This window comes from Borostomias antarcticus, assembly GCF_949987555.1.
Source record: "Borostomias antarcticus genome assembly, chromosome: 29".
Taxonomy (NCBI): Eukaryota; Metazoa; Chordata; class Actinopteri; order Stomiiformes; family Stomiidae; genus Borostomias; species Borostomias antarcticus.
In genome coordinates this window covers 975,261-987,760 of record NC_140262.1, presented here as the reverse complement: position 1 = coordinate 987,760, position 12,500 = coordinate 975,261, and the positions used below count along the sequence as shown (strand labels likewise).

At 47.3% G+C, this 12,500-nt stretch overlaps 1 protein-coding gene across 1 annotated transcript in view; it reads left to right on the top strand.

Annotated features, from left to right (window-relative positions):
• The window catches only part of LOC311326821 (rho-related GTP-binding protein RhoN-like), a gene marked incomplete at its 3' end in the record, with an annotated part of 30,627 nt that overhangs the window by 10,654 nt on the left and 7,473 nt on the right, over positions 1–12,500 (top strand). The window contains exon 3 of the mRNA XM_084459794.1: positions 12,069–12,178. Within this exon, the coding sequence (XP_084315920.1) occupies positions 12,069–12,178 (110 nt within the window). The remainder of the gene's footprint in view (positions 1–12,068; positions 12,179–12,500) is intronic.

The following is a 12,500-nucleotide window of genomic DNA, read 5'->3' as shown; positions in this document are numbered from 1 at the left end:
TTCTAAAACAACAAAGATGTTCTAAAACACCAAAGATGTTCTAAAACACCAAAGATGTTCTAAAACACCAAAGCTTCGCCTCTGAATTCTCCTCCTCTCTTCTCTTCGACCCCTCCAGGGTTGTGGAAGGGCTCTGACGCAGGCCCTTGGTAACGCCTGAGATGTCTGTAGCCTCTGGAACTATAGCTCCACGCTCTTTTGGCCATGCAGGGCAAGAGTATCGCTCAGGCGAATACCCCACATTCGGTTCCCTTGTTTACGCTGATCGAGTTAGGCGGCGCCATCGTTTGACCAGCCTCTCCTGTCGAGGGAGGGAACGGGGCGGTACGGGCCGTTGAGAACGCCCAGGTCCAGTTCCCTATGTGGACCAGCAGACTCCCCACCCAGTCAGTGGTTGCCGGGGGCAGCTGTAGCTCAGTTGGTAGAGCGGGTCGTTCAATGATCGAAGGGTCAGTGGTTCGAATCCCAGCTCCGACTGTCCACATGTCGAAGTGTCCTTGAGCAAGACACCTAACCCCAAATTGCTCCCAATGAGCAGGTTAGCACCTTGCATGGCAGCTACCGCCATTGGCGTGTGAGTGTGTGTGTGAATGGGTGAATGAGAGGCCATTGTAAAGCGCTTTGAGTGCCGCTAAGGTGGAAAAGCGCTATATAAGTGCAGTCCATTTACCATTTACCATTTTGCCAGTCCCAGCACCAGGCTGGAGACTAGTACACCAGGAGCTGAAGGCAACGCCGTCGCTAGTACTGTTCATCTTGTCAGACGTTGCTCGACGGATGTGTCCAAAATGCCTGGAATTGGACTTGAACAGGTTTTTCTCGCGAGGAGAGAACCGGTTAAAGACCTTGTGCTGCCCGGGCAGGTAGAGTAGGCCGACACATCGGGCGTGATGGTTCTCCGACAGCTGCCCAAAATAACAGTACACAGTGAAGCAGTGCAGTGTACAACTAAATGCAACCAGGAAGAGATGTTCCCCTCCTGTCATGGAGGAATCTCTTCATCAGATACCGTGGGAGACAGGGCGCAGATGCCACTCTGACTGTCATTAATCAGAGTAGCGGAGCCTGCAGGGGCGTTGCTGATGCCAGGCGAAGTTATGCTGATTGGCACTGGCCTCCCTCTGTGCCCAGGGGGCGTAAAGAATGTTCCAGAACTTCCCCCCAGCATATAACCAGATGGGTGAGGTGATTTCTGACATTATACTGAGAGATGCATCTGCTTTTTCAGAAAGGAAAGTGTTTTTTTCTAGGTTTAAATAAAGATGCAGTCATTATGAACCCAGTTTGAGTTTTATATTTTTTTCCCAACTAAGAGATGTGAATAATGGTTTACTCGCTAACAACTAAACCAGGAACCACTGCTCCTACAATACTGTATGTACTGTATGTTTCCTGGTGATTTCGTCGTCATGATGGATGTCTAAAGCTAAAGCTAACCTCTGTGTGAACACTTCATAGTCATCCTTACTCCATATATCATACTGTGCCTGAAATATGAATCAATAGTTAAAAGCTATCCTCAAAGACATGTATATAACTGATCTTAACACAGTAGAATTTTCATATTTCACTCCCGCAGTGTGAAGATGGAAGACATGAACAGAAGATATCAGTCATGACACTCCACATCTAAACTGAAGCTGAAGTGGACGGAAATCAGAATTAACTCAGTGTGTGTGTGTATGTGTGTGTGTGTGTGTGTGTGTGCGTACGTGTGTGTGTGTGTGTGCATGTGTGTACCATTCTATGATGGTGTGTATCCCCAGTGAACATAACCTATTACAGCATGTAAATCCCATAGAGAGTTCTAGCAGGCGTGAGTGAACGCGGTCTCCTCTCGCCTGGTCTCAAAGCCCCCGTCGTTCCACGTCTCCTTCTGTTCACATCCTCTGGTACGTGGAGGAGAACAGGGTGTGTTCGGCGCTGAGGCCCAGAGGGGGACATTTTAATCCTATCAGATATCATCTCCTCCAGGTGAAATGGAAATCCAGGGTTTAATATCATGCTGTTAGTCTGTGGTTACGCTCCCTACACCACAGGTGATTAGGCAGAGGAGTATGACAGACAAACGGGCTGAATGAAATAAGATATAAAAATAAGTAATATATTTATAAATATAAGTAATATATTTCTGTAAAATGAGATTGGGAAGCAGTGAATGGGAATGTGTTAGATTAAATCCTTTTTTTTTTTTTTACTTTTTCTAGAATGTCAGTATAATGTACATACTGTACTGTACAGTAGGGGGTATGTTGTAAACGACTGTACTGCAGAAAGAAATCAGGAAGACAACAACAGATATGGTTTTCATAATGAGCGTTGCATGTTAAAGATATAATGACTCCATAGTGACTCTGAGGCAAGGCAGCGTCACATGTTCTCAGGACCCCAGAAGGCGTGCTACACCCTGCCTGTTCATTTACCTCCTGTTGTTCTCTGATTAAATAATGATGTGTGTCTCATCAAATGAGAAAAGGATATCTGCACTCTTTTATACGATTATAGCTCCACACGCTTTATTTGGCCTGAAGACCCTGTGGGGTGGAAACATTATTTAAAGGAGTAGTAAAGGGAAAATGCATGTTTAGTCCTGTTTTAAGGTTATTTATGATCATATACAATGGTTCAGATCAAAACGTTGACAAAACTAGCACTTTTGAGAAAGTCTGATAATTGCTCTACCACCGTTTTGGTCATACAATGGATGTGGGTGGGCACCTTGAAAAATCATTCCAAAAACATGTTAAACTCTCGATTTCAAAGACAAGAAGCTCACCGAGGGGGTAATTGGTGTCCGTTGGTGTTCTGACATCAAATTCGCCGCAAAGTATGAATCCTGTAGGGTTTTATTGATCATTTTATGAAATCCATTGACTTGTATTGACGCGACCGTTGTACATGTGTAGATCAATCCGCAGAGGGGATTCAGGAAGCAGAACTACTTACGGTAGCTATTGTTATGTTTATGTTGCTAGGCTACCTAGTTTGCGGAAGTTTACACACGTATGTGCTGCGACTAAATAGTTCTATGCTAAATATTTAAAAAAGCCTTTCCAGATGAACTAGAATCTTACTTTATGGCGAATTATATGTCAGAACGCCAACTAACACCTCGGTGAGTTTCTTGTCTTTGAAATCGAGAGTTTAACATGTGTTTTGGATGATTTTTCACGGTGCCCACCCACATCCATTGTATGACCAAAACGGTGCAATTATCAGACTTTCTCAAAAGTGCTAGTTTTGTCAACGTTTTGATCTGAACTATTGTATATGATCATAAGTAACCTTAAAACAGGGCTAAACATGCATTTTCCCTTTACTTCTCCTTTAAATAAAGTGTTGGGAGCTATAATCCATTGTGCGGATTTCCTTTTCCATTTTATATTCACATGTATTATCCTGCACCTGGCCTAAAGTACAGGTTGGATGTGCACACAGCCACTTCACTTTGCTGACGCATCAAAGTAAACATCAAAATGACAGTGAAGCAAAAATGTTCATACTGTACCTCAAAACTGGGCCTGCAAAACACATGGTGTGAAATATAGCTGAGCTACTTCTGGGAATGTCGTCAGTTAATCTTTGCTGGCAAACAGCTGAGGTAAGGCTTGAGAGATACTGTACTGTGGGCTAGAGGCACAACACCTGTTTACTATACAGTTAAGAACAGGGCCGTGCACTTGGCCTGACCCCAGACAGATATCCAAGACAGTGGGTTATGAAATCCCAAAGTGATCTTGATCATATCTGTGTAGTGAGGTCAGGCTGAGTGCATGGCCCTGTTCTCGTACGGTAAACAGGTGTTGTGCCTCTAGCCTCCATCTGTGGCCTCATCTCACCTGTTCTCAGAAGGAAACAGCCTCAGGGGGACATCGGGAAGCAAATCATCTGTTCAAAACAGCAACAGGAAATACCAGTTAATCCACTTCCTCATCCTTCCAAAACAGCCTTCAGGCATCCAAGTTCATTGAGGTGAATCATGTACTGGTCTTTTTGTCCAAACGATCCAGGTTGACTCAGTGTGTGTACTATAGTAAACGATCCAGGTTGACTGAGTGTGTGTGTACTATAGTAAACGATCCAGGTTGACTGAGTGTGTGTGTACTATAGTAAACGATCCAGGTTGACTCAGTGTGTGTGTACTATAGTAAACGATCCAGGTTGACTGAGTGTGTGTACTATAGTAAACGATCCAGGTTGACTCAGTGTGTGTGTACTATAGTAAACGATCCAGGTTGACTGAGTGTGTGTACTATAGTAAACGATCCAGGTTGACTGAGTGTGTGTACTATAGTAAACAATCCAGGTTGACTGAGTGTGTGTACTATAGTAAACGATCCAGGTTGACTGAGTGTGTGTACTATAGTAAACGATCCAGGTTGACTGAGTGTGTGTACTAAAGTAAACAATCCAGGTTGACTCAGTGTGTGTGTACTATAGTAAACGATCCAGGTTGACTGAGTGTGTGTACTATAGTAAACAATCCAGGTTGACTCAGTGTGTGTGTACTATAGTAAACGATCCAGGTTGACTGAGTGTGTGTACTATAGTAAACGATCCAGGTTGACTGAGTGTGTGTACTATAGTAAACGATCCAGGTTGACTGAGTGTGTGTACTATAGTAAACGATCCAGGTTGACTGTGTGTGTGTACTATAGTAAACGATCCAGGTTGACTGAGTGTGTGTACTATAGTAAACGATCCAGGTTGACTGAGTGTGTGTACTATAGTAAACGATCCAGGTTGACTGAGTGTGTGTGCACTATAGTAAACGATCCAGGTTGACTGAGTGTGTGTACTATAGTAAACGATCCAGGTTGACTCAGTGTGTGTACTATAGTAAACGATCCAGGTTGACTGAGTGTGTGTGTACTATAGTAAACGATCCAGGTTGACTCAGTGTGTGTACTATAGTAAAGGATCCAGGTTGACTGAGTGTGTGTGTACTATAGTAAACGATCCAGGTTGACTGAGTGTGTGTACTATAGTAAACGATCCAGGTTGACTGTGTGTGTGTACTATAGTAAACGATCCAGGTTGATTGAGTGTGTGTACTATAGTACACCGCTAGGCCGTCCTCACTGCGTGGAATAGATACAGCAAATCAGAATGACACTTGAGAGCTCAGCGCGGCGCTCATATCTCTCTCCATTTCCATGACGCTCGCCGGTCAGACAAAACACCCAACGTGAGACAAAAGAGACGCTAAATATAGACTAGACGTCTGCAGAACGCAGCATCAAATCCTATTACATAAATCAACCAGGGAACAACACATGGTACAGTAGTGGAGAACGCTGTCAACAATCTGAGGCATGAGAACAAACATGTAGAATGAGAGGGAAATTGCCCCTTGTTAACAGGTACCAAGCACATTAACCCCCTGTGGTGTCACAGCCCGGCCGGCACGGCGGTCTCTACCGGACTCTTGTGCTCCTGGGCGTCGCCGCAGCATCTGCAGGCTGAGGCGCTCCTAAGTATGTGCAGCGCACGCCGTTCCACATTTCACTGGGCTTATACCAGATCAAATATTAAACGTGTACCAGGCTCTGCATTATGGTATGGTATGCAGTTATTGAATATGCTACAAGCCACTATGGATGTCATTTTCTCTCTCTCTCTCTCTCTCTCTCTCTCTCTCTCTCTCTCTCTCTCTCTCTCTCTATATATATATATATATATATATTTTTTTTTTATATTAACAGTGAAAATAATAAGTAGCTTGTAATTTATTATACTGCATGATGAAAGATTGTAGAAAGAACAATCCATGATGAGTTTGAGGAAGACAGATGGACCATTTGACAGCAGGCTTCCCCTCAGAGAGCTCCGGAATACATGTTCCAGCGAGGGTCAAAAAAGTCAAGGATCAATAAACATTAGCTTCTGATCTTTTGATGAACATGGATGAGGTCAGCCCATGCCACCTTGAATACAAGAGATTATGTTTCAGTCCATCTACACTGTGTGTGTGTTTCTGTATGTGCGTGTGTGTGTGTGCGTGTGTGTGTGTGCGCGTGTGTGTGTATGTGTGTGTGTGTGTGTGTGTGTGTGAGAGAGAGAGAGAGAGAGAGAGAGAGAGAGGTTAATTTACATTAACAACTTTCAGCACAGCTAGTGAGTCTGACATTTTAATGTACAATAACACAACTGCCAATTAAGTTTCCACACTAAGCGTTGGTCCACCCTCTGACCAGCCTGTCTAACCCTTGCCACTTTTCTAATGTCTCTCCATTCACATTCAATTCAAAGGCACCCTTTGTCTCCTCCTCGAGTTGCTACGATACCACCAACGCAACCTCAAATTTCTGCCCGCAATAAAAAAAAACATTGGTGTGCAATAAAACGAATCAAAAGTATATAAATGGCGAGTGATGAATATCCCTTTCACAGGAAGCCGCTGCCCAGAATAAGAGGCACACTTAGATTTAATGAGACTGTTATTCAAGACTGATTCTCTGTCATCTTTATGTGTTCGCGCGCGGCTACTGTTCACTAGCTAATGCGGTGGCCATTTTGTTGTCTGAATCTTGTTAATGTTCTTTGACTTTTATGGACAGGAGTTTTCCCTCTGCTTGAAAATAAACAGGAAGGGGAGAGGAGAAGGCATTCATTGCTTTGTATATAATGATAATGTGTAATGGAATTTCAACAAGCTATTCAGCACTCTGCAAGTCTAATCTCTTCAGTGTGCTCTGGGAAAAATTTGAGCGGAACTTATTTTTAATTGGTTTCATCCAAAATGTTGTTTCTCAGAGGGCCCTTAAAAGTGCAACTCCGGGCAAGCTTATAGTGTATTACTCACATTTGATCAAAATCTGTCAATTAAATATTCACGTTGTTTTGCAATGTTTTCTCCCCTCAGAAATGTTTACAGCCTGTTGCTTGTTATTCAAAGCTGGCTATGATTAGAGATATCCCTCCCAATAACTGTCAAGTTAAAAATGTATCAAACAATTTTTCTAAGCCATCTATTGTAGAGGTGTCTTTTGTTTCTTTGTGCTACTTTTGCCGAGAGCTGACTGAGAGCTAGCATCCCTATGCCTCCCTCTTTCAACTGCCGGATGTCACCAATTTCTTTTGGCTGTCACCGGTCACCCTCATGTGTGACCAATTAGAAACATTCCTATGGAAAACAGTTATGGCAACTGGTGTCAATGAGTTCTGCACATTATAAGTGGTTGCCATTACAGTAAGTTCCATAATTGAAGTGTGGTACAGTAGGTAGCCCGGTTAGAGCATTTCACCAGTCACTGAAAGGTTGCTGGTTCAAGACTGGGCCAGGCCCCACTACCACGGTGCCCTTGAGCAAGGTATTTAACCCCCAACACCAGCATAACACATTGCAGATTTAACAGATGCTTTGGATGACAGTATCTGATAACTGACCAAGTATAAGAGCTTCAGAAACAGACAAGTATTTGCTGGTTTTGTAAATACCATGTTGCGGCTGTGTTGCTCTCAGCTCTCAGTATACACCATACTGTATATCTCTGTGATATATATAGTTTCAGCTTCGTGGGTATATTTTTATATCAAAAGCACAAATTATAGCACTTCACAGCAGACATTAGTCTTCATACCTTTAGCCTATATGGGGTTGGCTTACTTGCAGAACTGCTTGCTAAGCAACACTGCAAATTACTTTCGCATACCGTGTCCCCTGCTATTGGCCAAATTGTGTCAGCGATATTTCAAAGGTAGGTTTGCATGACAACAGTTAATCAGAGAGCAGGTTCTATACATCAACTATTATTTCCCTCTCAAAGACATATATGTTTTGAAACAAACGGACAGTGAGGTTTTGTGTTCATCCGGTTGATGCTGCACCAGACATCTTTCTGTGGCGTTTGAAGTGCGCGTCTGGCACTGGTACAACGTTGTTAAAGGAAGTAGACTTCTTGCAGGGATATCGAACGTAGCCTGTAGATACCAATGTATGTTTTCCTCCTCAAATAAAATGAAATGAAACGCACTTGGCACCTCACAGCCAACAGAAAAGCACAAATCGTTCCCTGTCTCTCTCTTAATCCTCACATCTGGACATTCATTTTCTTGGTTTCCTGAAATGAAGAGATGACAAATCAAACAGTTGTGATTTTGCTCAGGTGCCAGTAATACTGTATAAAAAAGCCAATTAGACACAAAACGACATTTGGACCATACTAGCCTCCCTCCCTCTAGAGAAGACTAGTTCGGAGACGGAACATTGCAGTTATCATATTTTGCTGAGGTGAAGTTTATCGATAGGCACACAGGCACGCAGGCATGGCGGGGAGCGGGGTGCAGCTGGTGCAGCTAGCGCCAGGACGCCAGGGGGGTTTCGGGGCGCCATAAGGAGGGCATGGAGGGGGTAATGAGGGAGCGTTAGGGGGACTATGGGGTCCCGGTCCTTACCGTGTGTCTAATGTGAACATGGGGTGATGTGTGGGAGGGGAGGGGGGGGGGGGGCACAGGTCCCGGGGGTCTGATTTAGAGAGGAGGGGGGGGGGAGAAATACAAAGAGGGAAAGAAAGAGAGAGAGGGGGGGAGGGAAGAGGAGAGTTGTGGCCGTTCGGTCTTTGGCTCTCGGGGGGGGCGGAGGGGGGGTGTGTGGGGGGGGGGGGGGGGGCGTCCCCCGCGCCGTCGGGAGAGAACCCCCGCGGGACGCTGGTCTCAGTCTCCCCGAGACGCGCTCCTCCATCCATCCTCCGCGCTCTCCCTCCTTCTTTTCAGATCTGCCGTCCTCCGCATTCCTCCTCTCTTTTTCCACCCGTCGCCCCGGCGTTCGCGTCTCTCTCTTTCTCTCTCTGCGTCTCTCCTCTCCTCTAATTACATTACATCACAGCCCACGCTTTCATCCAAAGAGACGTACAATAATTGCCTTTAACATAGTGAGTCACTGGCCTTCTACTCACCAGAATTCACAAGTGTATCTCCTTTCTAAACAAGTGACTAAGAACCTAATCTAGTGCTAGAGGCGTCTCCAGACTCTCTCTCCCTCTCTGCTCCCCCCCTCTCCTCTCTCTCCCTCTCTGCTCCCCCCTCTCCTCTCTCTCCCTCTCTGCTCCCCCCCTCTCCTCTCTCTCTCTCTCCCTCTCTGCTCCCCCCCTCTCCTCTCTCTCTCTCTCCCTCTCTGCTCTCCCCCTCTCCTCTCTCTCCCTCTCTGCTCCCCCCCTCTCCTCTCTCTCCCTCTCTGCTCCCCCCCTCTCCTCTCTCTCCCTCTCTGCTCCCCCCCTCTCCTCTCTCTCTCTCTCCCTCTCTGCTCTCCCCCTCTCCTCTCTCTCCCTCTCTGCTCCCCCCTCTCCTCTCTCTCCCTCTCTGCTCCCCCCCTCTCCTCTCTCTCTCTCTGCTCCCCCCCTCTCCTCTCTCTCCCTCTCTGCTCCCCCCTCTCCTCTCTCTCCCTCTCTGCTCCCCCCTCTCCTCTCTCTCCCTCTCTGCTCCCCCCCTCTCCTCTCTCTCCCTCTCTGCTCCCCCCCTCTCCTCTCTCTCCCTCTCTGCTCCCCCCTCTCCTCTCTCTCCCTCTCTGCTCCCCCCCTCTCCTCTCTCTCTCTCTCCCTCTCTGCTCCCCCCCTCTCCTCTCTCTCTCTTTCCCTCTCTGCTCCCCCCCTCTCCTCTCTCTCTCTCTCCCTCTCTGCTCCCCCCCTCTCCTCTCTCTCTCTCTCCCTCTCTGCTCCCCCCTCTCCTCTCTCTCCCTCTCTGCTCCCCCCTCTCCTCTCTCTCCCTCTCTGCTCCCCCCCTCTCCTCTCTCTCTCTCTCCCTCTCTGATCCCCCCCTCTCCTCTCTCTCTCTCTCCCTCTCTGCTCCCCCCCTCTCCTCTCTCTCTCTCTCCCTCTCTGCTCCCCCCCTCTCCTCTCTCTCTCTCTCCCTCTCTGCTCCCCCCCTCTCCTCTCTCTCTCTCTCCCTCTCTGCTCCCCCCCTCTCCTCTCTCTCTCTCTCCCTCTCTGCTCCCCCCTCTCCTCTCTCTCCCTCTCTGCTCCCCCCCCCTCTCCTCTCCAGACTCTCTCTCTCCCCCTCTCTGCTCCCCCCCTCTCCTCTCTCTCTCTCTCCCTCTCTGCTCTCCCCCTCTCCTCTCTCTCCCTCTCTGCTCCCCCCCTCTCCTCTCTCTCCCTCTCTGCTCCCCCCTCTCCTCTCTCTCCCTCTCTGCTCCCCCCCTCTCCTCTCTCTCCCTCTCTGCTCCCCCCCCCTCTCCTCTCTCTCCCTCTCTGCTCCCCCCCTCTCCTCTCTCTCCCTCTCTGCTCCCCCCCTCTCCTCTCTCTCCCTCTCTGCTCCCCCCTCTCCTCTCCAGACTCTCTCTCTCCCCCTCTCTGCTCCCCCCCTCTCCTCTCTCTCCCTCTCTGCTCCCCCCCTCTCCTCTCTCTCCCTCTCTGCTCCCCCCCTCTCCTCTCCATACTCTCTCTCTCGTGTTCGTGTTTCCATATCTTCCTAATCTGGCCTCGTCCTCCCAGGTTCCCCCTCGTCCTCCCTGGTTCTCCCTGGTTCCCCCTCGTCCTCCCTGGTTCCCCCTGGTTCTCCCTGGTTCTCCCTGGTTCTCCCAGGTTCTCCCTGGCGTATGAATCATCTTCCTGAGCCGCGCTCCGGTGAAGCCCGGGAGGACCGGGAGGTCAGTCAGAGTCAGACCGAAGAGAGAAAGGTTACGACCTTTCTGGTTGTGCACACACTTGTCATCTAAATCTTGACTCCATCACACACACACATGCTCCCTATGCAGAATTGTATGCACTCTGAAGTGCACACGCAGGCACACACAGACGCAGGCGTGCGGCACTCACACACACACACACACACACACACACACACACACACACACACACACACTCTCTCTCAAGGGATATACACTACATAGATTTGTTTGTACTACATCTGTCCCTCATTAAAAACATGCAGACCAAGAGCTGTATTTCTACAACACAACAAACAAACTGGTGTGTGTGTGTGATTATGTGTGTGTGTGGGTGTGAATGATTTCCATTGAGACATTACACATCTGTTTGCTTGGAGGTGCGTGTATTTTGTGAAAAGCTGAATGTGTGATCAACCCTATGAGCTTGGGGGCCATTGCTTGGATGCAGATCTTTGAGATCAGCATCTTTTTTTATGGTGCGTTTTGTATTTGAACGTGTGTGTGTGTGTGTGTGTGTGTGTGTTTGACTGTGTGTGTACCCCAGGCTCATCTATTGAGTGTGTCACTGTGTCAGGAGTCTCATTAAAGGTCTTTTTGGGGTGCAAGACCAGAGTATTTCAATGGAGTGTGTTTACTAAGCAGAGTGGACTCTGTATACAGCGGTATGTGTGTAGTGTCAGTATTGTGCATGGTCCCACGTTCTTTCAACGTAATCTGTGTAGTGATGTGTAGGAATGTGGTACATGATGCCATATAAAGCACCTGTGTGTGTGTGTGTGCCTGTTTTGTCTGTCTGTGTGTGACCGTGCCTGCATGTGCCGTGCCCCCCCCCCCCCCAAAAAAAAAAACTGTCACTGCACATTCCCCTGATGCCCAGTGCCTTATGTGAGGTGACAATGGGCATCGGTGTCAATAGGGCCAGCGGCGTGGCCATTATCCCATCACACTGAGCGACGCCCAGGAATGTGGTCCTCTGGTGTCCCCTGGCCAGGTCACATGGGGGCAGTCCTAAGAGTGCCCCAACACCCCCCCCCCCCCCACCCACCACCCACCACCCAAAAAATACCATCCCATCATTCAACCATTTGTTATCAGCGGTCTATAGACTGAGAATGTGAATGTGTTGAGGTTTTCTGATGAGTACAGGAGGCTGACGTGAGCTTTCAGGTCTCCAGGCCAGATAACTCATCAGAGGGGTGATGAAGTTGTTCCCGACTCATGTGCTAGATGAACCATATCATAAGCAGCTATGACAGCTAATGACTCGTTTTGGGAAGTGATTCATTTAACCACAGGGTTTTTTAAAACAAAAAATGGCTCACAACATTTTAACAATACAGCTCTGTTGTTGTTAAACACATCCAGCAACCTCAGTGGAATTTGAACCTTGACACAGTAGATTCAGAATACATGGAAATATTACTTTTTTCCTTATATTTCATATTTCCATATTTCTTTCCCACAGGTTCGTCCTACTACGACAACGTTCGACCGCTAGCCTACCCGGACTCGGACGCCGTCCTCATCTGCTTCGACATCAGCCGACCAGAGACCCTCGATAGCGTGTTGAAGAAGGTGAGCAAGCGGCTTCAGGAAGTGTGCTTGGGGTTGTTTTCAACCGAACCTCATGTGATAGTATCCCTGGAGGCCTTCTGTTACACTGAATTAGATGCTCACAAGTCACACTTCGCCCGAGGACAACCACAGCAGAAACAGATACCATATTGTTGTGTGTGTGTGTGTGTGTGTGTGTGTGTGTGTTTACTCAACAGAGGACTCTAACAGAATCCTTGGCAGTGTTCTTTTAACTTCACAACTTCACTAACTTCACCGTTCTTTTTACTGTAACTTTTATAATACATTTAGGAATACACATCTTGGCATTGATGTTTTTTTA